The sequence below is a fragment of the Sander vitreus genome, chromosome 12 (genome assembly GCF_031162955.1).
Source record: "Sander vitreus isolate 19-12246 chromosome 12, sanVit1, whole genome shotgun sequence".
In the NCBI taxonomy this organism is placed as follows: domain Eukaryota; kingdom Metazoa; phylum Chordata; class Actinopteri; order Perciformes; family Percidae; genus Sander; species Sander vitreus.
Window position 1 is genome coordinate 22,426,991 of NC_135866.1, and position 26,654 is coordinate 22,453,644.

The 26,654-nt window shown below is 41.4% G+C and overlaps 1 protein-coding gene across 1 annotated transcript; it reads right to left on the reverse strand.

Annotated features, from left to right (window-relative positions):
- Positions 1–206: 206 nt before the first annotated feature.
- Positions 207–25,692, reverse strand: col6a1 (collagen, type VI, alpha 1). The gene is made up of 35 exons (XM_078264658.1): positions 25,382–25,692; positions 24,530–24,659; positions 23,637–23,837; positions 23,380–23,539; positions 22,150–22,263; positions 21,879–21,899; positions 20,759–20,779; positions 20,613–20,657; positions 20,429–20,482; positions 20,223–20,267; positions 19,800–19,826; positions 19,658–19,684; positions 19,470–19,514; positions 19,308–19,361; positions 18,309–18,371; positions 18,163–18,225; positions 16,743–16,796; positions 16,616–16,651; positions 16,463–16,525; positions 16,109–16,171; positions 14,016–14,078; positions 13,103–13,165; positions 12,935–12,985; positions 12,809–12,844; positions 12,488–12,550; positions 7,672–7,737; positions 6,326–6,361; positions 5,941–5,977; positions 5,714–5,722; positions 5,476–5,609; positions 4,983–5,089; positions 3,239–3,425; positions 2,956–3,127; positions 2,803–2,832; positions 207–2,469 (listed from the first exon to the last, which is right to left on the reverse strand). Exons 1-35 carry the CDS (start codon positions 25,464–25,466, stop codon positions 1,865–1,867), a joined length of 3,030 nt encoding a protein of 1,009 aa, XP_078120784.1. The 5' UTR covers positions 25,467–25,692; the 3' UTR covers positions 207–1,864.
- Positions 25,693–26,654: the final 962 nt, after the last annotated feature.

Consider the following 26,654-nt stretch of genomic DNA (forward strand, 5'->3'; position numbering starts at 1 on the left):
TTAGTTTAGCATGTTATCAATTTTTTTGACTGGATGGAAAGTCAGGGGATCACCAAAGTATAAGAGGGTTTTATGTAAAATTACATTAGGAGGCTCTTTAGCGGTATATTTATGTATCAACATATGAAAATGGATCTTTGTATACTGGCTTTGGAAGCCACAGATTTCAAGTCTGTGTATGTGTGGACAAAAGTGAGCTGAGACACTTTGGTGTAGCAACCTTTATTGAAGGAGATCTTACAACACTACTTAAGTTTTGTTCCTCAGGTAAAAATATCTTCTTTAACAACATGGGTAGAGGCGGACACACAGAGACGGCGACTAATAGCACCACAGACAGTAACAAGGTGTGAAACTTATAGCTGAGGGGATCTAAAAAAGGTACTTGCGTGTGTGTATGTGTGCGTGTGTGTGTGTGTGTGTGTGTGTGTGTGTGTGTGTGTGTGTGTGTTTGATAGAGGCCTCTCTGCTGCGCAGACAACAAAGAACAGGTTTCTGTCATTCTGTCATTTAAACCGGTGACCCCAGCACAGCTGTTTATGGAACAAGCGCCCAAGGCTCCACATAAAACATCACCTCCACACACATATACAGTACATAATTGATGTCGACACAGAGGCGCTCACACTCTCACAAATACAGATGCACACACTCGAGCAGAATCACGCATGTTGAGTCCGGCTGCCGGGTCCTCATTAGCACCACGTGATGGGTTTGTTTTGGGGTCTGCCTGATGTCATGTCCTGTTTTGTCGGTATGGTGATCTAATAGAGCTTTCAAGTGATGTAGGGTTTGAGTTTTTACTAAGGTAGCTTTTTTCTAACTGACCTTTTCAATATGTTTTATACTGTAGGGGCAAAACCTAAAATAAGGATGACTGGACAATCATGCACCAGCCTTCCAGGTTAACAATCATTTAGGTTCCAGAAGAACTTGCCAAAGAATTTGTATGTTTTCAATTCACAGCTGCAGTTGGTATGCTTACGTCCAACACCACTTCAAAGAGTGCTAAGAGCTACAAAATGATTCCACATTAAACCCTAAACACAAATCCTTTGAATGGAAGGAGCTCCAGTCCTGGAGAGAGACAGGAGAGTGTAGCCATTTTCAAACCAAACTGATAAGTTTAAGTAACACACTAGCTGAACGTGATGCAGAATACCTGAGGAGAAATCAACTCAATGCATTTAAAAGCTAGAAATGTAGTTTAGTTGTGGCCATGACTGACGGCTCTCCAGGTCTGAAGCAACCCCCTTTGAAGTGGGACTTTTTTACCCTGAACCCTGGTAGCAATTCCTCCCAGTTGTGTAATGTCAAACAGTCTCTAACACTCTAAAATTGTTTAGGTCAGCACCATCACTTGGGATATCATCTAATGACCTTAGCACAGGCACACAATCTGCCCTGGAGCCTCAAGTCAGGGTAATAAGGTCTCATGCAATTTCATGAAGACATTTCCATTGTCTGCCACACAAGCGTAATTATGGAACCCACACAACTTCTAGGAAAGGCCCGGCCTTCAATAGCATTCACAAACTACTGTTGGCCAGGCGTCCATGCTTACGCAAGGTAACGTAACCCGATTTGTTCAGGTCCTATCCCCTGACCAATCGGCTATCCTAACCTTAACCACTCAAGGTCAATGCCTAACCCCAACCAATTGAGCTGCTTCGTAGGGCAGGCCTTTCCTAGAAGTTACGTGGGTTCCATAATAACGCGGCACACAATCATTCGTCATATTGTGAGACTTTAAAAAAAAAAAATTTTACTCAAACACAGTGTATGGTAAATGAGTGAGACTGAATATTCATATTGGGACTACAAATCTAAAGCGTGTTGGTCCTGTTGTCCAGGGGGCCCTCCCTCAGGCCATGGACACCCTGCGGGAGACGGTTTGGTGGAAGACCCCGCGGAGCAGAGAGGCGTAGTCTGGGACACGGAGCAAGTGGCGCTGGGCATAGGTGATGTCGTCCCGCCGCCCCCTGCTCACCAGCGTGCGCAGGTTGGCCTCATTGACTTGGCTGCCAACGGAGATGACAAAGAGCTCCACCCCGGCGTCCGCCACCTCACGAACGCGGTTCTCCAGCTGGGACTCAGTGACGGCCTGAGACCTGCCGTCAGAGAACAGCACCAGCTTCTTCCTGCCTCCTGATGCATCCCCACGGCCACGTAAATTCTTTATGGCAAATTCCATGGCTTCTAACACGTTGGTGCCGTCATTTTGGAAGGCCGCCCGTTCAATGTGATGAGACAGCAGGGTCAAATTGGTAGTTAGCGCCTGCTCCATGCTGGCGCTTCGGCTGTACTGGCCCAGACCCACTTTGACAGTAGCACCGCGCTTCTTCTCGCTAGTCAGGAAACGCTCGGCCAAGCGTTGGACAAAGGCCTTGCTTGTTTGAAAGTTCTTCTGGCCCACACTGGCCGAGCTGTCCATCATCACCAAAATATCGGCACTTTCAGAGAAAGAGACTGAAACACACCAAATACAACTGATTAATAGCTGTTTTTAGTGGTTCTGTAAATGACAGACTGGAAGGTGCAAGACAGCCAAAAAAGTGATTATACAATTTTCAATTCACTTGCAAATTTTATAGTTTAATTTCTTGGTTGTTTTATGTTTTATTTCAACTCTCATTTACTGTGCAACCTATAGACAGAATATGAGATGGGAAAAACAATGCTACTACGTAAAGCTATGGCAAATTGGGTCAACAGCATTTGATAAGGTAATCATCAAAATAAGTGAACCATGGTCCAATCAAATGTGAAACTATTATTATTGACAAAGAAAAACAGACTTACTGGGACATTTGTAGTCAGGGCACCTCTTTTCTGAATGAGAGAACAACAGGGTTAATAACTCAGTTTATTTGAGGTTGGTACAAAATGTTAATATAAAAATTACCAATGATGTGTGTGTGAGTGTGTGCACTTATGTGTGTTGTTTGTGTTCACCTTGACAGATTCTGGATGTGAGGTTCTGCAGGAAAGAGTCATCTAACAGCTCTGCAAAGTTGTCCAGGACAAAGGAAAAGCCTGGTTTGGGGTCATTCTTACAAACCAATTCCCCAAGCTGCTCGATGTTGGGCTCACTGCCTGAGTAGTCCTTCACTCCTAAACCACCCACCTGGAGAGGAGAAAATAGGTTTTAAGTTTCGCGGGTACTTTACATTATTTCAGTTAAAGGGTCTACGAGTGGCACGGGCATTTACTGTCTATTGAGGTGTATTGTACTCACCCGGAGATCTTTACCACAGAGTACGTTGAGGGGAACCTTATCCCTTATAATATCAGAACGTCCGTCCGTGAGAACGATAACAACTTTGTTCTCATGAGTCATTTCAACGATTGTGTTCTTCAGAGCATAGTCAAGGGCCTCGCCTGTGTACGTGGCCTCAGCCAGCCACCTCAATTCTTTCACTTTCCTGTACACACACACACACACACACACACACACACACACACACACACACACACACACACACACACACACACACACACAATAAAATCAATTGCTTTTTAAGAAAATGTATGACAAAAACACTTCAACATATGTAAATATTGTTGCTCTGCCACAAATGAGGCGATTGATATGTATTTCATCAACCATTAGAGTTACATAAGTCTGGATTGTGTTTTAGCCTAGCTTAGCGCCAAGATGGGAGTAGGACAAATGCTTACCCTCGGTCAAGATGAAACGATTCCTACAGTTCTAAATCCTTATTAACATGTAGCATTGTGTTAGCCAGCAAGCTTGTTATCAATCATTCCAAGCATGGGCGTGGGAAGCATTTAAAATGTGCGTAGGACACAGGACATTTTTAACAGAGTAGATGCAGATTTCTGTATTTTGGTGCCTTTTTTTCAAAGATTATTTTTTGACTTTTATTGACTTTATTGATGGGACAGATTAAGTCGGTCAAGTGGTAGAGAAAGGGGGATGACATGCATCAAAGGCCCTCAGGTCGGAACAGAACCTGCGGCCACTGCGACAAGGACTGAACCTCTCTGTACATGGGACGCACGCTCAACCAGATGAGCTGACCAGGTTCCCCTTCTGGTGCCTTTTAACAGGTGGTTTGATACGTGTAACTGGCTATACTAAAATTACCTTCTCATTTCATATTTGAAGAAAAACCAACCAGCAACCTCTGGTGCTGAAAAATAAAGCCCAAAACTGCTGTTCCTCGAGTGGCCACTTGAGGCTGGCTCCAAAAGGGATTCAATCCCCGTAGACCCCCTTGTTAAAATGCCCTTTACAGCAGAATTAAACATGTTTACAGCCTGGTATCAAAAACTGTTTTGGTCTCTATAGCTAAGTTCCCTTTTCATGACAACTGAACAGGGGGTGATTTTTTATTTTTTTATTTTATAACTCAACCGTTTAAATTATGTTCAGGCTTTAAGTTGCATAACCAATTAAGGGCGTTCTGCTTTGAGTGAAAGGTGGACTGCCGTCACAGGAGGCGAGCATAGACTGTGCGCTTCATTCGGCCCGCCTCAGCTCCATCCACGCTCCACCTCTTTGACAATTTTTGGATTAGCTGGGAGGTCACAAAGACTACATGCATATTTTATACAGTCTATGAAAAAAAACCAATTTGCGCATTTCCCAAAATTTGAAACTACTCGACAATGTTTCAGTTTCTGTTTATAATAAACACGGTAAATACACAAATGTGTTAAAAGGCCACTTGAGAGATGTTGCAAAGCACTTTTGATAAAGCTAGGCTAACTGTATTCCCTTGCTACTATTTTTTGCCAAGCTAGGTTGAACATGTGGGGCAATTTCTTAAATGGTGCAAAGAGATGATATTTTAATTGATCTCCTATAATAATAAGACAGCAAACAAGAGACAACACTCTTGAAAATAAAAAGCCAATATTGAGTTAGTAAATTAGCAACTGCACTGCTTGTTCTTGGAGAGGGTTATGCGCTTATTGCAATACTAAAACACAGACTTCATTGCATATGAACTCACAGTTTAAATTCGAGGAGGTTACCAATCCCCTTGCCCAGTCGGACAACTTCTTGGGCTTGCGATCCACTGTACTGGACTACACTCAACCCAGAGTCATTACCTGCAAACTGGAAAGAAAAGCATTGCATGGTGACCGTGTGTTTTGGTCTGTGTGTTATGTCTACAAGCATGTGTTTTCCTCTGTCAACATTTCTGCGTCCCACCCATCCTGACTAATTATATCCACACTGGAAGAGGAGAGTCACTGGAGAGACATAAAAGCAAGTTCCAAAACCTGAGGCAATATCTTTCATTCACAATTTCTATTTTAAGGTTTTCAGGGCAGCATTTCTAAACATCTCTGAAAACATTTTTGGTGTCATTTTGAATAAACAACACAATCCACAAAGGTCAAATGCCGGTTATCCTAAAGAGGATCGGCAAAGACGGATGAATATGAAATACTTGTGAAGTCAAATGTCCAAACCCAAGATGAATTCAGACTGGACGTTACCTTGAGTTGCTGGTCTTTTGTCAGTCTGTCTATGATTGCGATGATAAAGTCTTTGGCGAGAGCAAAGTTTGTGGCACCGATACTCTCTGAGCTGTCCACAATGAACGCTAGGTCCATAGCGGCACACTTGCACTCTGGAGAGACATACATAAACAAAATCACAGAGGATCACAAGAAGCCCATTAAGCACCAGAAACAATTATGATGATGACTTTGTTTTAGATTGAGCACAACTTACCACAACAAGCTGTGGTGTGATTGGGAGAGAATGGGAAAAAAAACACAAATCAAAGTTAATAACACAACATAACCTGCGTAACCCTCGCATTCTTCAGGTTTCAATTGCATGTTTGACTAATCAGGCACAGAGTTGAAAGGGAAAAGTGTTTAATGTAGAGCACATGTAGCTTCATTTCTGTGAGTGTGCATTTCAGCGTGCAAACATGTTGTAAGAGGTTAACTTACAGCAGAGCTTCATGATGATATCCAGAATTTCACATTCCTGAAGAGAAAAGAGGAGTACAGTACTGTACAGCAATGCACTGTTAAATCACATTACATAACTACTGTATGTAGACTGGACTGTTTCCAGCTGCTCCAGAATAAAAAATAAAACATAACAATGGTGATATTTTACTCAGAGGACTGGTCCGTAAAAAGCTAGGGTTTTTTGTTTTCAGGAAATTGAATGTGTGGCTTTGGACTGAACATACAGTATCAGTTTCAGAGTCAAAACTAGCGCAGCCTCAAGGTGAAATAAAGCCTGTGGTGCTTAGCCAAACTGTCCTGGGGTGAAAATGAGGGCGAGGGTTCATATTAATTGGACGGATTCAATTCTTTTTATACTCACATCAGTTCCTGGTGGTCCAGGAGGCCCAGGAGGTCCCTGAAGGGAAAGGGAGAATGAGTGAGAATCATCCCCCTGATAGATGTGTTTATCTGTTAAAAAACTGGCCAGACAAAAAATTTTTATTTCAAATGACAAAAAAAAAAAAAAGGGGGATTCTTTGGAAAAACCATCTATCCTTTGACTGCAAACCAGAATCTCTCAGTCACCAAACCCAGAACCACACCCACACATTTGTGTGCACTGCTATCTTTCTGCAACAACATCCATCCAAAAGTTCATTGCCACAGAATTTTGTTTTGGTTCACTAGGCTGCAGGAAAACCATCTGTTTTGTTTTAACAGACATTAAACTTGGTTTAAGAGCATTCCTTTCTGTGACAAAGAGAGAGAGGGAGCGAGAGATGACCGTTAATTGTAGATGAGAGAAACTTTCCTGAGAACACATGACGCAAACTGTTCATACAGAAATATACAGGAAAGACACAAGCCAGAGGTGAAAGCAGAGAGGAGGGAGGAAAAAAGGGAGGAGAAGGAGGAAGAGGAGGAGGAGAGACAGAAAGTAGGAAAAATGTGAAAGAGTTTGAGGACACTGCCTTGGAGAACATGTCTTTATGCACAGTGTTATATTTAGATCTTCGTTCATCTTTTCACATGATCCAACACCACAAGCTTTCACTTGCCAGTTGTTGAAAAGGGAAATGGAATAACATTATCTTTCCAACATACCTATGAGCCAAACTAAGGGATGCAATCGATTTGCAATCGATTTGATGATATGTTGAGTAGTAGGATTAGCTAACCTTTTTCTAACCTATTCTATATTTCTATGTCAACAAATGAAAGTATATTTTTGCTTTTTAAAAGTCTTTAGTAGGAACGAATGGGCTTGAGAATAAGTGCCACAGACAAGCTGGGAATGTCGGAAATTTTCATGGGCTTTGTTCCCAAAAAATGTGACTATTATCCTTAAAATGAATGTGAATTTTAAACAATTATATTATTTTTTGGAACTCCTGTTTCATCATTGTGTAAGTGGATATGTGACATTTCATATAATCTCCCTTACTTTGCAAAAAAAAGAAATCAGTGGCTTCATAAATATGTTAAATTAAAATGTTGCTAAACTAGGCTAATCTTAGGATCAGCATAACTTTCCACTATAGGTATTTACAAAAAAAACTATGTCTGAATGTGAGAGTAAGTTAATGGTTTGGAGGGAGGGATCTACTTTGCAAGTTGAGACACTGGAGGGACTGCTGTCCACACAGGACACACAGTGTCTCAACTTGCATACACATGCAGATAAACCCACAGTCAGCTCATGCAGTGGCTCAATGCTATTCTTACCGGATTCCCCTCAGGTCCTCTGTGACCTTTGGCCCCTTTAGGTCCTGAAGGTCCTGATTGGTTGTTCTGCGAAAAAAGGAAATTAAAGAAGATTGAGAGAGAGTCCCATACCTGTATTGAATTTCTTTAAGTACGTTTTGTAAGGATGGAAATATTTGTTATAGTTATAAACTACAATGTTTTATAGGGTATCCATGTTGAATATCTACTGCTGTAAACCTCCATCACGGTCTGGGCATGATTTGACTTCATATGACTGCAGCCCAGTGTGCATGTGGTGCTTCTCTTCTCATCTTTAGCATCATGAGTGTATCTGCACATATCACATCCAGGGGTCAACTAAAATCTTTTCAAAGACTACTTAGAGTGTTAGCCATTATCAGCCTGCAGTACAATTTATTAGATTTTATTCAGTCCTTTAAATATGGCTTGGTATTGCCATATTTAAAGGACTTAAAATTGATGTGAAGAAATGTCAAATACTGGAATAATTGATTACTGTAATAAATAACTAGTTCTGCCAAATAAGGGGGTGATAATCCACAAATAGTTTTGTATCTACTAGGCAGCAATTTGTTCATCACAAACAGAACAACACAATAGTCTAGTCTGTATAAAGGAATTTGTGGATGAAAAAATGCATCTGACTAAAAATGGACAATTGATGAAAGCTTGAGGATGTCATTCATGTGTTGTCTGTGTTCAGATGGAAGAAGGTGTCAAACAGCTATAGGTGGTTAAAAACCACTCAGTTTGGAGAAATAATCTGGACCACCTGGTGGGAAAGCAATGTATATCTAGGTGTGATCAGCATAAAAACTGAGATTTACATGAAATTCATGGAGGATTTTTGCCAAATAGGGACATATACAGTGAGAAAAGTAATGGTCCTAATATAGAGCCTTGAGATACCCCACCCGAAAATAATGTCACAATAAGAGAAAGTGATTTTTTTAGATCTGAAATTTCTAAAAGGCTACAGTATTCTGAGAAAAGCCTTTGAATCCATTTCAAATCTTAATTTGGGCCAGGTCTGGTCCTGTCTGGCTCGCTATCTGCCACAGCAGTGCAGCTGCAGGGAGAAAGAGCTGCCAAAGCCCCTGCAGCTGTTGCACTCTGACCCACCGCTGATCGCTGTGGGATTAGACTGGCGAAGTGTAGAGAATAAAGATACTGTTATACACTTTAAAGAAATGTGGGCATCTTGGCTTGAGGAAGACTGCGGACAGCTGCATATAATTTCAAATTGATGCAAACTTGCAAATTGAGAGCAAATATCATGCACAATGGAGTTATGAAACAACTTTCAAAATGGTTTGCAAACACGAGCAGATTCAAGGGTAGCGGCTGTTTTAAAAAAGTATTTACTAACGTACAATATTCAACCCTTTAACAGAATAAAAATAACATATATGAGCGTTCTATTTAACGGCATATATGGCTGACATGACTGTACAGTGTAATTACATGACTGTTTCAACTGCTATTTAAGGTAACGGTCACAGTTTTAAACGTGTATACAGTTAATGTGAAATGAAGCAAGTTAAGTTTATGCAACAATAAAATCAGTTAAGAAAACATCATGGATTGGCTTAAAATGAGTCACGCAAAACTATGAGGATGCGACCGATGTTCTCTGGTTTAGATATGAGGTCGTATTTGCGCCACCGCTAGGGGTGCTATTTTATGATATGCTCCTGTGGGTCATATTAGAGGGTAGGGGATAAATGATTTGGAGGACTTGTTGATTTTGATTGGTAGTTACATAAATATGTATTTGTAGCTTAACATACCAAACAGAAATGAGATGCAGTGAGGGCAAGAGGGTCACAAATCATCACAATAAAACATTTTTGCTCTTTGATATGAGTTGGAAGCCGACTAAAACCAGCAGATCTGCACTGCTGCTATGCAACCAACTACCTACAGTGGACCGATATGAATGAGAAGGAGAGGCAGAGAAAGAAGGTAATGTCAAACACATGGCTTTAACACACACACACACACACACACACACACACACACACACACACACACACACACACACACACACACACACACACAGTTGCTGTCAGCCTTGAATAAAAACACACACGTGCACATATACACACACGGGTCCGGTTACTGCACATTCCTTCCAACTTCAAACACTCTAATGTCCAGAACATGGGCCATATCATTCACAGTTACACACACACACGCACGCACGCACGCACGCGCACACACACACACACACACACACACACACACACACACACACACACACACACACACACACACACACACACACACACACACACACACACACATCCTGACCTTGAGTCACATTTGACAACAAAGAGCCAGATGTGACTGTTTGTCATACCTTGTCATATACGTGTATATTATCATTTCAAAGTGTATTAGCTAAAAAGGTGAACAAGTCAAAAGGTCTGTCTATCGTCTCTGTCACACCCCTGTCTGCACCCTCCTGTGCCCTCTGGCCAGAGAAAGTGCAGGCAACAAAAGAGGCTACATGCCTGCACAGAGTGAAATATTTAAACAATTTAAATTAGAAATCCTGTCAATCACAAATCACAAGGAAGCCAGTGGCATTAGATTATCTGAAAATGTTGTTAACCAGTTTGATGTCTCATGATTTCAAGTCAAAACGGCTGAATGTAAAATGTGAGGAAACAAAACAGGCGACTGTTCAGAGGAACGGATATAAAAATTCTTAAAAGACAAAAAAAGAGTTGGATGAATGCCTCTGGGGATAAGTGGAATGCAATGGATTCGTTTTTTCCAATGACATGATGGCATCTTGCAGAATTATGTAGTTCTATAACGGACATTGTCATGGACTGACCAATGCAACAGCAGCAGAGGGAAGATTAGTGATATTTTGTGAAAGGCAATAGTTTGACATTTTGGGATATACGCATATTTTTCATGCCAAGAGTTAGATAAGCAGATTGGTGATACCAATCTCATGTCATGTCAAGTTAGCTTAGCATAAAGACTGGAAACAAGGTGAATGGCTAACCTTGCTCTAGAGGTAACTGCTCCAGGACAAAAAAGAAAGTTGGACAAATAACCCCGCTTAAAACCACAACTCTTCATTTGATTTCACAAGATATAATGTCTTGATTAGTGAGCTTTAGAGGTGCAGGTAGGCTGGTGCCCCGTTTCCCCGTTTTTATGCTAAGCTTAGCTAACCAGCTAGTGGTTGTAGCTGTATATCTATGAGAGTGGTATCAATCTTCTCAACTAACTCTTGGCAAGAAAGTTAACTTTTACTTTTAGCAAAGTTGCTGCCAACAAAATTACATATTCGCCAAAAGTACATATCAAGAAAATGTAAAAGTGGAGCTCACTAGACGACCATATGGGCGATTTTGTATGTTTCAGCCCATTTACTTTATATTTCTTTTTTAAAAGATTATTTTTATCTTGCAATGTAGGCTTTTATTCGATAGATCAGCTTAGACATGAAAGGGGAGAGAGAGGGGGAATGACATGCAGCAAAGGGCTGCAGGTCGAAACCGAACCCGCGGCCGCTGCAGCGATGACTGAGCCTCTGTATATGGGCATGCTCTACCAGGTGAGCTACCCAGGCGCCCATTTACTTTATATTTCTGACGACCATTTTCCTAAGCTTACCACTAGTTTATAGACTGATAGGTGTGGTGTTGATTATTTATATTTCTGTAGGAGAACCAGTCTTGATAAAGTTAATGGAGCGAATCAAACTTCAAGTAGCACTACTTTGAAATCAAGAAGATTTTGTGGAGATTCTAAAACTGTTTCCTCTAAACTGACTTGATTACATGTTTTGAGTTGGTGATATAGCACTTTATAATCAAGTTAAGTTTTACGGTCCTTTAACACCGCTGTAGAATCAATTACAGAGGTTATTTCCTGTACTGTATACTGCTGTCACTACTCGAGGACAAGCAAAATATGGAAAAGGTAAACCAGGTGAATTATACTTCAGTGGAGAACGCGCATCTAATCCTGCTCTGTGCTTCAGGACCACAAGTTCTTGATGAGTGGTAAACTGATCTGACACTGTAAATCCAAAACTTACAGCGTGTCACTCCTCTTGAAGAAAAGAGGTCAGGGTGCACTGATGTACAGATGAGAGAAAGTACAAACATGTGCAGAAATGTTTATGCCATGAAACACGAACCATGGAAATGCAATCATTTTTAATGTAAACATGACAGACTAAAACCAGGGGTTAAAGTGTAGGAACGGGCATGCTCTATGCACATAGGTGATCACACACACACACACACACACACACACACACACACACACATGTATGCTTGCTATGCACACACACACACACACACACACACACACACACACACACACAGACCCAAAGAGTGATGCAGTCCCTTTATCGTTTCTGCTCATTTCCTGGTATCCTTGACAACGACATATACACAGCTGCATCAGCTCAAACCCCTCTGTGTCAAAAGACACACGCACACGCATTAAGAAAGCATTTCCAGCTGCAGAGCAGGAGATTGTGAGAGCGAAATAAAGGGTTTAAAAAGAAAAAGGGTAAAGTATGTGAGATGCTAATTCAGAAAACCAAAATGAAAGACAGAAATGAAAAGAAGAAATCTATTATTATATATATTATACGTGTTTTAAGGGACCAATAAAAAAAGAAAAAAGAAATATGTCAATGCACCCATAAAACAAGGACATGTGATTCACATCCTGTCAGCGCCCTCTGCCAAGAAGGGATTGAGGAAAGATAAAATGAGATCAAGAGCGAGGAGCAACTGCAAAAAGGAGAGGAGAGTCAGAGGCAGACACTTACATCGGGGCCTGGATCTCCGGCATCTCCGTCATCTCCTTTGGGTCCAGGGGTTCCTTTGCCACCCTGAAGGTCACAGCAAATGTCAAAGGTCAAGAGTGCGCATGAGCATGACAACGGATTTCACACTGTTGGCAGTGAATTAAAAACGTCATATTCAGTACTAGGTAGGCTGATCTAATTCAGCTTAATTTAAAGCTTCTAATAGATAAAAAAAACTAAAACTAACTCCACTATGTTCATCCAGAATATATCAGGTGACTGCCCAACATCTGATTTCTAATAAAAGTTAAGGTTAAAATAGAAATTTGAAAGATAACTCACCGGCTCACCAGGGTCTCCGCGGGGCCCAGGATAACCCTAAAAAAGACATACATGTTCAGAATCTAAAAATGTACAAGGAGCACAGTGCGTCATACATGACATGCATTAACTACTAAAAACACTTACCTGGAAACCAAGACAACCTGCAGTTCCGTTTCCTGGCACACCATCTTCTCCCTGAAATTAACAAAGAGATACACTTACAGATCCATCCGCGTACATACACACACATACAAACACAAACCTCAGGGCAGGGAATATGATGGATGGCACACATCTGTCTCCCACACTCACCCTCTCCCCCAGCTGGCCTCTGTCTCCCGGAGCTCCTTTGATTCCTCTCGGCCCTTTGGGTCCCTGGGAGATGAAAGGAATGATAAGATTAGAAACATATGAAATGGGACATGCCATGTGTGTGTTGAAAACATTTGGATGTTGTCAAGACCAAACGTCATTTATTGCAATCTGTCGTTATCCGTTTGCCTCGATCGTGTGATAATGTATGTAATATACATGATTTATGATAATAACAGCTTTTTGAATGCAGCTGATACAGTAAACGGCACATTTTTATGGAGTTTTGGAGTTAAATCAGTGGCGCTACAGTTGGGGCTGTAAAGTTGGGGTTGGAGCTTTTCTGCTTTAAGCTTTTAAATCTTAAAGCCCCTGAAAACGCAGCCTCAAATCTTCAGTATTTCTCTATAACATTTGGTATTCACAACATAATAAGCACTTATCACAGTTGAAAAAACATCTTTAGGTATTATTTCTTGTGGGTTTAACAAAAAAAACAAACCCATAAGAGTAGTTATCTGTAACATAAAAAATGCATTACTAATAAAAAGATAGGCCTAATAAGTTAAATTGTATTTTTTTATGAAGTGTTTAATACTCCAACACTTAGCTAATCTGCTTTATGGGCATGAATGTTTGATCAGATTTGATTAACAGCGACCAAACAACCCACCAACTGTCATCAGATTCCTTATTCAAACATTGCTAAATCCTGATTGGTGCACGAAAGTAGAGCCCGGCCCCTTTACAACACGTGAGAAGAGGTCAGATTAAAACAGAAATACAAAAAGTCTCTCATTGAAATAACCAGAACCGTTTAACTTTGGCAGAAAATTGTGTGTTCAAGTAGGATCCTATCACTTGTACTTATTATAAATATAATCCAGGTGTGTGTGTGTCCTGTTGGACTCACTTCAGGTCCAGGTGGGCCTTCATCTCCTCTGTAGCCAGGAGATCCGGCCCTGCCAGGCTCGCCCTGGAAAATAACACCGTTAATGAGACACCGTTAAACCACTTCTACAACAAAAACAACCACATAAAACACACTGAAAAAATACTGACAAAAGGCTTTGAAACCATTTTGAACCAATACAACCTACAACACAGAGACAAACCCTGTTGCGCGTTTGGGATATTTTCATACTCTGAACTAAATGGGTATATCCACTGCTGTAGTTGCTTATATCTTTGAACACTATGTTTTCAAAACTAGATATGACAAATGGTTATTGTCAGCATCTGACAACTACAGCCCCCATGAGTCTTTGGCATCGTCTAGTGAAACACAAGCTAGCCTGAAATTGTCTCAATCCAAAGAAAGGCTTTAAAATCAGTTTTTCACAGCCCCGTTTAGGTGACTCTTTAAGGAAAAAAGCTGTTCAGTTCAGTGTAATTATCACATTACATTAATATTATTTAAACATTTTCATAAATGTGTCCAATATTTCTACTGATTATGATCACATTGTACTAATATATGGCAACACAGTGGCATCCTTGCTACAGTAAACTGAAGCATTAGTTGCTAGCTGATTGAACTGTTGCAGAATGCTACAGAAGTTATTATTTTTAGTGTCATATCCTGAGTAAAATTAAAAATGGCCACCATCATGATAACATCAATGTTTATTAATAGTGGTCATTTCAATTAGTTAATTGTCCACAGATCTGCTGCTATCATCATGTAGTATAGCCTAGTTTTGAAGTGTTTTTAATATGTTAACGCAGCACTCATTTTAGGTGAAACACTTGTAGGAAGATCTAATCACAGCACCGTCACGGCTGAGACTGAGACATGGTCAGCCTAGCTAAGCACAAAGACTGGACACATGAGGAAACAGTTAAGTGTTGAAGTTAGCTCTGACAGAAGTGAAAAAGTACTCCTGCCAAACCTCCAAATATGTCTGATTAGAATAGAAGGAGTCAGCTTTCGAATTAGCTCTATTTCCTGACAAACAACAGCTGAGTCCAGCTGCTACATGCAGCACATCAGTCCTGTCCTCATAGTGAAGTCACATATGTAAATAGCAAAGGTTTTAGAGTTCTTGGGAACTTTTTTATTTAAACTTGTGTTCAAGGCTAACAGTTTGCCCCTGTTTACAGTGTCTGGAAAACCAGACCCATCTAGCTGGATGCACAGAGTTGAAATTAATATTGCTCTTCTCGTTTTACTCAAGTTAAGACAGAAAATGAGAATATTTGCAGATGTGTTCGATTGCTTCTTTAATTTCAAGTCAACACTGACTAAAAACCATTCTAATATGTTAGTGCTTTATACAGTACATGTAATATAGTACACTATGGCTTGAATGCAAATGATGTCCAGCACATTACTGCATGTGAGGATAGAGATTTTCCTGAGAGTATGAAGTAGGCCCAACATGTCAGTTGTTCCATGTTTTCTGTACTAGTCAGTTCTTTACTATTCATTCAGCCCTGATGAGGCGCAGCAGAAAGCACAAAAGAGCCATTGAAAGTTCTGACATCACGAAGGTTACCACAACTAATGCTTGTAACGTATCATTATTATTACACTGCCTGGTGCCTTATTGAGAAAACCATACTGAGGCTTTGGCTGGGGCAGACGGAGAGAAGAACTGAGTCAGAGGGGAAAGAGTGAGTGCTGATGTTCCCAGGAGGAGTAAAAACTGAGAATGAGAGAGGGGAGACGGAGGAGTGGGCAGCACTCTGGGGCACCAGCCAGATTCTCCTCTGTTTAAGCTTCTGCTCAATGTACTCCCCCTCAACATGAAAAATGGATGCACATGCACAAGTGCTCACACGTGCACGCACATTAGGAAGCATGCGCAAGTTTTCCCAACTGACTGGAAAAAAAAGGATGCTGCCAGAGAGAAAAGTGGGTGGTCCGTACTTGGGACTGTGTCGGCTCCTGGAACGCTACACAACAGGCTAACAAACAGTGGTACAGCAGCTTCCGTGTGTGTGTGCGCGCATCTACAGTATGTACTGTAAAAGTGTGTGTGATTATATTTCAGTGTGTCTTACAGGGTCTCCGTTGGGGCCAGCTGAGCCCTCCCTCCCCTGCTCTCCACGGGGTCCTGGCTCCCCCTGGTAAGAAAAAGAACAAATGTATAAAGCTAAAGGCATCAATGACAATAACAATAGACAAGTGAAGCAGACAGGGCCACATTTTAAACTGAGTTACATCAGTAGGAGTACATGGGGAATTGCTTCATAAAAACAGTATTTTCTATTGAGGCCAGTGTGGTTGCAGTTGACTCAATACAGCCAAACTGAATTTCCCATGAATTTCCAAGGAGGAGGTGCTGAAATCAGACAGACCCTGAAGGACTGGGAATCTACTCTGCCTCCCTCCTCCTTATCCTTATCATCACTTACCGGGTCTCCTCTTGGACCTCTGTTTCCACGGGAACCTGGCTCGCCCTTCTCTCCAACTTGTCCCTACAAGGGATTTTAAAGATGTTAACACGTGTTTTTGGCAGCTGTCACACACAAAACACTCATTTGAAGGTTAATATTAATACTATTTACTCTCTCGCCGCGATTTCCATCCTGTCCAGGTGCGCCCTGAAAGACAAACGAATAGCCGGATATTAGATGAGCCATTAAAGATCACCAAGTTGATGTTACTGCCGTCGTCAGGAGCTTCATAGCTTACATCATCACCGCGCTCTCCTTTGTCCCCGTTGTTTCCGCGAGGGCCCGGCTCACCCTGTCACAACACAGATTATTACACATGTATCATATTTTCTGCTTCGTGTGATACACTTAAAGGGGTGATAGAATGCAAAACCGAGTTTACCTTGTCATAGTTGAATTACGACAGTTCAGTGGGTAAAATAGGCATACATAGTACCTCAAAGTCCCATTGACATCCCTTTCCTATGCAAATCTCAAAATTTGAAACTGCTGCTGAAAACAGGCAAATCTCAACAAAGCTCATAATTGACCTCAACTCGGTGGCTGTACCTTATTTGGCTCTAGTCTCTACCTTTTACATACACCACGGTCCTGAAATCAGCTAGTCTTCTTAATCTAGGTTGCGCAGCTCTCAGAAATTGTATACATTGTTCGTCTGCTATTTCATTACTAAATTCACTTCTGAGACTTTTTTATGTGAGAAATCAACTATGTAGAGCTCAAATATTTTATTTATGAAAATGTATGGCTAATTGCAAATTTGGTATGACTGTGTTGGACTTGAGAATCTCCACAATCTGCCGTGACAGCCGACGGCTACCTGCCGGGTTTGCTGCCTTCCCGGTCGGCCTCTCCACCTTCACAGACCTGCTATGAGCTGGAGCTCTGTCAGGATCTCACACACGAGCGTAGCTGCAAGCTGTATACTTTAGAAAGAAGAAAGTTTGGAAGTTTTTCAAGGATATTGAAAATGAACCACGGTCGTAAATGCAGTGTTCCAGGCTATACAACGGAATACTGGCCCAGAGAAAAGTGTTTAGAACGAGTAATATCGGCCAATGGAGCAGGAGTCGTGGATCTAACGCAGCGGCGCAGAGGACGTGCCTGCAGGGCTTCACTCTCCGCTAAATGTCCCCGCGCTGACTAGCTACAGGGTGAGTTGTGATTCCTTGGTGGAGTTTTTTTTTATGTCCCAAAGGTAACGTTACAACAACACTTGTCGTAATGAAAGTGTCAAAACTTTGTATGTGTGTGTGTGTGTGTGTGCGACACACTGGAGGATGAAACCGTAACGAAACTGTGTCTCTGGTGCTTTGCTCAGCGCTGTGTCTGTGTGTGCCTGTGTCAGTGTGTGTGTGTGTGTGTGTGTGCGGGGCAGCTCTGTGTCTGTGTGTGTGCAACCAATCAGCGTGCAGCTCATCTAAATATTCATGAGCATACCATATATGGCAGAAAACCTCTAGTTCATTCTAAAGCCAATTCACAGTGTTGCATTAAGGAGCATAGAATAGCACCCAGGCCATTTTCAGCCCCTACCAATGTTACATACCCTATTAGGAGACCTTAAGGAACAATGTGAAATACCCTATGTAATCATTCTATCACCCCTTTAAGGTACAGATCTGTCGCTCATCATCATTCCCTTTGCGCTGATTTACCGGAGGTCCCATTAGGCCATAGTTTCCAGGTCTTCCCGGTTCCCCGTCTCTTCCAGATTCTCCCTGAAACAAGCACACAATGTCTTATTACGAAAATGCTATTTGAAATCTTCAAGAGCACAAGTGTTTTTTTTTTTATATCTTACCTTTCCTCCTTTCTGTCCATAAGGACCAGGGTCTCCCTTTGGTCCAGGATCTCCCTGCTGGCCCTGGAAGCAGAAAACACAGAGAGACAGTCTCAGTGCATGATCACAAGCAGCTGAAACCACAACATTCAATCATGGAGACCCGCTGTGCGTGTACGCACATGTATGCGTGTGTGTGTGTGTGTTGGTTTACAGTGTGACTATATAGCTTCATTAAACAATCTGACAGCAGAGAATGTAAACGCAGCAGAGTGCCGCTGTCGCCCGCCCAGGGGGATCCAGATGCAGGAAACGATGTTGGTCAGGGCCATAACGGCAGTGGCATTCCTAAACATGCAACTGTGGCTAATGGCTAATCTGTTGTGTAAACAATGTGGCTGAGCCTCAGATAGATACAGAAATGGCCGGAATTTCGGAGTATCTGTTCAAGAGAGAGTTTAAGAGAAGGCACTACAGGTGAATAGGGTAAAGATTTTAACTAATAGATATCAATATGAAACTTCCCCTGTTGTTTTTTGTATTACAAGTTTCCGAAATTATTATGTTTAAATGTGCAAATAAGGCCTTGGATGTTAACTTTTTGGTAAATTAAGAAGAAATCTACAGATGCAAATAAACAAAGTTTTGTAAAAAAAAAACACACCAAAATGTGTATTTTGGATGTTTTCTCTCCAATAGTCTGAAGGAAGACATGTTGTGGAAGCAAAATCTCAAGTTGACTAGTCCATGAATAAACAATGTTTTTGCCTGTAGTGTCTCACCTTAAGACACCAAACTAGAAATATACAGAGGGTGTGTGTCCTAACACTTACACATCTTTGTATTTGCAGTTCTCAAACCTGATGTAATTGTCAGTGTGTGTTAACGTCTAGTCGTTGGTTCCCATCTGATTGGGATTCAAACTGTTTGAAATGTGTGACATTGGTGTGAGTGAAGTCAAGGCCAAAATGCAAGACCATAACAGTGGGATTATTGTGAGATTTGAGATGTGCGACTCACGTCTGATCCAGGAGATCCTTTACAGCCAGAAAGACCAGGGAAACCCAGTTCACCCTAATGAGGAAAAACCAGAGAATCATATTGCCAAACTTGATCAAATCGACCAAAGAACAGACAGATAACCAGAGTTGTATTGTTTGGATGTTCAGGTCTGTAACTCACCTTGCGTCCATCAATTCCATCCCTTCCACTTTGACCTTTGTCGCCCTGAGAATTAGCGAGAGATAAAGGAGATAGAAAGAGCGAGTGAAGGAGAATAAAAGTGATGGAAGAATAATTTAAGCTTTCGGAGCGATCACAGATAGGAGAGCAATCCTCTAAAGATCAGACATGTGTTAGGAAGAGCTCACCTTGAAGCCTTTGTGTCCTCTTTCACCCTGCAGAAAACACACACAACATTAGTCCATGAATAATACAGTACAGTCATCCTGGAACATATACTGAATCTGGTTTAAGTATACTTTTTGTTTAATTTTTGTGTTCTGATAATACCTTTTCTCCTTTGCCACCACGGTCTCCCTGGAAACAGAAACAAACACGTCAGAATTATCCTCATTACACACAGCAAAAGGGATCAGTGAGGAGGTGGGTGAAGTGTGACCTAGAGTCAGTGATCATCAAAAGCTAAACAACATGGACAATTACAAATACATTCAGGCAAATGTTTCCTCCACCAAGCTTCCTGTTACTAGTTTGTTTCTTGGTCATAAACATTTATATGAAGCTATAAAGGGGGATGAGGGTCACACAGAAATGGCTGCAGTCAAACCCTACAATACCCACTACAATATGAACAATATGTAAAACACTGGGAAAAAAGGGCTATATATGTGTCTAACCCATTACAAAGTCAAATAAAAAGCCCCTGTTCCAATTATTTCGCCCATATGAACCCATTCATTAAGTGCACTCTACCTTCATTCCACTATAACCAACAGGACCAGGGTCTCCAACGCTGCCCTGTAACATAGAGATAGAAATATTTGATCATCTGAACGACACTTCCATCAAGCCTGCATGACAAATCCAAAGAGATGTGATAATTGTTTTGTCATTTTGCATGTCTGTTCCTATGTTGGGGATGGTGTTGGTGTTGGTGGAGGATGGTGGAAGTTACCTACCACGTCACCAACATCTCCTTTCTCTCCTGGCATCCCTGGTCTACCTGTTTCTCCCTGTAGAAAGGCAGAACAAAAGATGAGTAAAGTATGTAAAGTTCTGTGCATTTTGCTGCATTTTCCTGACAACCATCTGTAGTGCAACTGAATGCATTGTTATTTTCCCCTTCATATTATATCATCACACCTTAGCGCCACTGTCTCCTTTTCGTCCTGGAAGACCTCCTGGAGCCTGCAGACAAAACAATGAAATACAAAAAGTGAAACAACCGCTCAAAAACAAAGCCGGAGAAGAATTTATGTTGGCAATAAGACAATAAATGGCATACTTACATTGCATTCGAAAGAGCAACACTGGGGGGAAGAGAAGAAAGATTATGAACACCTTAAAGAAGGAAAAGTGTATCTTTGTCTCTATATATACGATTATTGGCTATTCTTGATGAATCTAAAAAGGACACATGGTATGCCCTTATCTTTTCTGGTCTGATCACAAGTGTCTGATCACTTGTCAGATGACAGTAGGGCTAGGTTTATATGTCCAATATTTAAGATATAACTGCAGTGATTTTGTTGGAAATAGAAAAGTGAATATCACTGCAGTTTGCTTCCTGTAGCGGCCCTGCTTGACCCCTCCTTGTTTCCTGAGTATGAATTCAATTCAATACTTCATTGCCATTTCAACACAGTTTATAGCAATTTGCCTCAGTGCTGCTTTTAAAAAACAGACAAATATCACGCATATGCAAATAAAAATATGTAAAATAATAGCAGCAAAACCAGTTATCACATTTATACAATCAAACATACATAATATGATAGTCTCCTGTTTTGAAAGAGCTTTTTGCTTTGTGCTTCTACCTACATTTAAAGTGCTTGTTGGTTAATGCTTGCTCAACTACTACTACTACGAGTGTTTGTGCGTCAGAGTTCAAGTATCGAACAGCCTCTGGATATGTGCTATTCCTGAGGCAAGATGTCCTACATCTCAACTCTGGAATCTCCACCTGAAGGGGAGGGATTTGAAGAGAGAGCTAGCAGGGTGAGAGGAGTCAGCGATCACCTTCTGCGTCTTGCGTCTTATACATCTAGCATATATGGAGGAGACAGAGGGAAGGTCACAGCCAATGATAGACACCGCTTACAACTCTTTCCAGCTCTCCCTTCTCAAGGGCGATTATGTTGCCATACCACACTTGCACTACATAAACAACTCTAGTAGCAAAAATGAAGCAAATGTTGTTTCGAGAAATTTGGTTTGTAAACATTTTAAGCCATGGCATTTAGCCAATATACAAAAATCTGTTTTAATTCAAGTTGCTTCAGCAAAACTCAAACAATTCTGCTGTTGGGATGCTTCAGTTAAAAAATAGAATAATTAATAAAACAAAAAAACAAAATGACATGTCATTTAGCTCAAAATTGAATTAATTTCCTTTTTAAATCATCTTACCGCATCCTTTGTCTCGTTGGTCTGAAAACAAGGAAAGAAAAAAAGACAGTTAGTTCAAAATCCAAATGTTGAATTCTGTTATGCAGAGGAGAGGAGAGGATGAGAGGAGAGAGGAGAGGAGAGGAGAGGGTGAGAGGGTGAGAGGAGAGAGGAGAGGAGAGGATGAGAGGAGAGAGGAGAGGAGAGGGTGAGTGAGAGGAGAGAGGAGAGGAGAGGATGAGAGGAGAGAGGAGAGGAGAGGAGAGGAGAGGAGAGAGGAGAGGATACATACGATCATATCGATGATGGTTCGAATGGTTTTTGTCTTGGTGGATCTGGACTCGTCTGCAGCAGTAAAGTTCTGTCTGTAGGACGCGTCTGTGGCAATGACTGCCAGCCTGGTGTCCTGGTGAGACACGAGATACAAACATCATCATCACAGGGCTGAAAGTAGCCCCTACATTACGCTTTCTGGTAAACAATGGCATGACTGAGCACCAAAAGATTATTTCTATGACATTATGGTTTTTCGTTCATAGAATTCCAATTAGCTTCTGCAAATATTGTTGCTTGTCCTCCTGCTATTAGACATTAGCTATTAGATTTTATTGACAGTTAGATTTCCATGTAGAACATCAAAAATCCACTTTCTGACTATGCATGTTTTAAAATACCGTATGACCTGCAGAATGTTGTCTCGTAATGACGTAGAAATATACACGGACATATAAACTTTATTCAAGTTGAGAAGGTTAAAGGATCATTTCTGTGTAAAGATGCATTCCAAATTGCAGCTAAAGCTAAGGCTGAATGATGGATCATCAGTCTGACTTAGCTAGATCAAGTTGTATTTTCCAAAGATAAGGTGTTTTAGTATACTTTTCCCTGTTTGTTTCTGAACTTCCTTTTTGCACAGAGCAAGGACTCTGGATTTGGTCCCCCATCACTTATGTTTGAGTCTCACTAGGAAGGGATCACTTCACAGCTAGTATGGACAGATACCAATAACTTTTTCAATGTACATTGAACATGGCTAGTACGTATTAAGGACATAATGAAAAACTATCAAAAAGCGTTCTGTCAAACCTCAAGTAATTCTCTGTTTAACATGCATGACAAAATAAGACTTATACATGATAGATATGTATTATTTATGAGCAGGTTATCTCCAACACTTTGATAACCTGCATTATCAGGACTGTGTGTGTGTATGTGTGTGGTTTGTTTAGATTTGATTGACAGTGACCACACAACCCCACAACTTTCATCAGATTCTGAAGAAATCCACAGAGAAAAAAAACCTCAAATACAGAAATCTACATGTGAAATTATCAAAACTGTTTATATTAATAAACTGATTGAGAAAATAGCTTTTTCTCGACCGACCTTCAACCCTTAATTCTTTTAAATTTAGGGTGAGGGTCCTTACCAGTATATATATAAGTACAAGTGTGTGTGTGTGTGTGTGTGTGTGTGTGTGTGTGTGTGTGTGTGTGTGTGTGTGTGTGTGTGTGTGTGTTACCTCCTGGTCAGGTGAGATGGCAACGGCGAACACTTTAACTCTGTGTTGCTTGGCTTCATTAGCAGCCTCCTGCACGCCTCCACATGGCTCTTTGTAACCAGTAATAGGATGGCCATCAGTCACTACCACAATGTACTTGTTGTCTTGGTAGTGGGAGCCGCTGCATACAGGCAGACACACACATAAACAACACACACTCGGAAATGATATCACTCATCTTATTACTTAATCTGATGAAGTGTATGTGTTATTATTACCTGGAGAGCAGCTCAGCAAGGGCCTGCTTGATGGCACAGTCAGTATATGTGCCCTTGCCGATGTAGTCGATGCCATTGATGTCAGCCTTCAGGGCCTGGCGTTCAGTCCTCATGTCACTCAGATGTCGTACAAGTTTGACTTCGTCACTGTAGTGCAGTGCTCCTGAGTTCCACGTCAGGGTGCGGTCACATCTGTGCTGCCTGGATAAATAGAGGTGTTAAGTGGGCAGTGATGGAATGTAACTAAGTACATTTACTCCATTTACTACAAGTACTGCACTTAATTACAGGTTTGAGGTCACTGTACTTTACTTGAGTATTTCCATTTCATGCTACTTCATAATTTTACTAAAATATTGTAAATTTATCAGATGGCTTCAGTTACAACTTTACATATAAAATCTGTGATGATCAAATAAATATGATACATAAGTATAAATGAAACTAACCAACAGTGCATAAAGTAGTTAAAAAAATATAATAATAATGCTTCATATGACACTGACAGGGCCAATTCTGCTGTATAGTGAAAACTTTAACCGTTGATACTTTAACGTTTTGTGGATAATATGTCCGTACTTTTACTTGAAGCAACACCAAAGATTCTTTTGTACCTTTAAATAGTGTTTCCAAAATCGTTTCAGTGGTTCATAAACTCGTAACAGGGTAAGGGGGGAAGGGGACTGAGTACCTAGGGCCCTCATGTGAGGAGGGCCCAAAAAGATGCTAGAATGAATAGCTGTGGATGCGGGGAGGGGCCCATAGAAAATGCCTTTCTACAGAGCCCAGAATTTTGTGCTACGCCCCTGCATTAAGGGATTAAGTTCCGTTAGTAACATTTTATTGTAGGACTTTCACTTGTGTGTGTGTGTGTGTGTGTGTCTGTGTCTTACATTTCCTTGAGTTCATCTATGAAGTTAACGGTGAATTGTTTGAGCTGGTTGATATAATATTCGGGAGGCTTCTGTCTGAGGGCGACACTCTCAGATGTATCCAGTACAAAGAAAAGGTCAACCGGACATTCTGGTCACAAAAGAAACAAAGATTGCGGTCAGCAAATATCATCTATTGAACACAGTAAATCCAAAATGCGGTTAGGATCAGTCCTCCACACATTCAATTCAAGTGATGTCAGGACAGGCATCACTACTGATGCACTGGAGGCCTACATTAGGCCAACATGATGCTGTTTGGAGCATCCTGTGTCACATAGGGTGTCATGGGGCTGATCTACCTGATCTATCAGTACAGTAGAGTACTGACTGCCTGCACCCATAACATGGCTGCATATACACCTGTATTATAACTGTTGCACAGCACCTTGGCAGGGAAGCCGGCCTAAGGTGCAATCACTTGCTTTGGTTCTTTTTCACTCTGGCATCCACAGCACTGGTAGATATTAGCCTGCATAACATCCAACTTTTACTATCCAAGCCCATTAGAACAACCATGAACAACCAAACAAAGGCCTGCTTAAGTTGGGCTAGGCTACTGTCATCCTCTGATCTTACTTTCAGTTGTTATTGCATCTGTGCTGCTGATTTGTAAGGCTTCTTAGACTTCGGGAAGTATGCAACCCAAAGATATTGAAAATCTGGACTAGCTCTGGCAGCAAGCATCGCTTCAGTATATGACAAGTCACATTCAAACACAGAGAGACCACTTCACATGCAACATGGTGCCATAAACAATACATACTAGAGCATTTTCTTGGAATGTACAACATATTTTTTTAGCAAACTTACCCGCAAACATGTTTCTTTGGGTTTGCGTTTGCGCTCCAGCCAGAAAAACGAACAGCAGCGCGAGGAGAGCTCTAAGACTCTCCATGGTTAAACTGCAAAACAAATTAAAAAGGGACTACACACAAAACCCCAGAAAAAGAAACACCGAACCACTCCGTCCACAAGCTCGGTACCTCTAAACCGATTGGGCAAACTTTTGGTGATCCAGCGCTCCGCCGCAGTTTGTCCGAGGCGAGACAGAGCGCGCAGAGGAAGACCAGAGCGCACAGTGAGGGGGGAGGAGGAGGAGGATAGAGTTCACGCGCTTTCTCTTGGGACGATTAGTAGGAATAGATTAGAACGCACACGAGCCAAGTGTACACAGAATCCTAGATATGCCTACTTCCTTATAAGGTCCACAGGGACATGGATGCGCAGGAATAAACAAAACAAAAACCGCTGACTGTGAAGGAGGTTCCAATGTGCACAGATTTGGTTTTTTTCTTTGCAGGAAAGAGAGTGCATGTAGAAACTGATTATGTTTTAATGACTTCAGAACATGTATAATGAGAAATCAGAGAAAGCTTTGCAGCATTGCTTTTCACTCATACAGGTAGGCCTATATGACACCTAATAGCCTATATGCCATGTAGAAAAGCAAGATGCGAAAAGATGCACACTGGAGTAATTTCATCAAACTTAATGAAAAGCAGCTGACACATCTTGGAACCATTTTGTATTCTCTAAAAATTCTCTCCTTTCTGTGGAAGCCGGGGTGGGTGGGGTTTGATTACATCTGGTTCACTTCGGCGTCCAGACCTGACCTGAACATAAAAGCGAAATGGGGGGGTCCTCGGAAGCAGGAAGAGACACAGTGCCATCTAGTGCTGAAGGTGTGCATATCACCCATCAGGGAAGGAGACAGAGTTATGTAGGCGTGTAGTGTTCATTTGGCAAGGTGTTGATGTGGGTGGATGTTGCACGGTTCCTGTGGACATATACGCGCGTGTGCGCGTGTGTTCAAACTGTGGGACTGTAGGAAAGGTCTGGCCTGGACTCAGATTTTCCACTGAGATCACTGTTTCAGGGAGAAAAAGTTGTGTGGAGAAGCAGTGAGCGAGTGAAGGAAAAGAAAGAAGGGAGAAAATGAGGGACGAGGGGAGAGAGAGAGAGAGAGAGAGGGGGGGGACATCTGGTAACGATCTGTGTTTATTAGCAAGCTCTCATAGTAAATCTTTTGGATTTTTGGCAGCTGTGGGTGTGTATAAATTGGTGCAATATGAAGCATGCATTT

What these genes read in the sequence shown, in the direction of transcription:
- col6a1 (XM_078264658.1), bottom strand. Translation starts at nt 25,466, where the DNA reads ATGGAGAGTCTTAGAGCTCTCCTCGCGCTGCTGTTCGTTTTTCTGGCT. An exon ending in AAGGAGATGTTGGTGACGTG is followed by an intron (nt 20,268 to 20,428) that starts GTAGGTAACTTC and finishes TCTATGTTACAG; the next exon opens with GGCAGCGTTGGAGACCCTGG. An exon ending in CTGGACCACCAGGAACTGAT is followed by an intron (nt 5,978 to 6,325) that starts GTGAGTATAAAA and finishes TTTTCTCTTCAG; the next exon opens with GAATGTGAAATTCTGGATAT.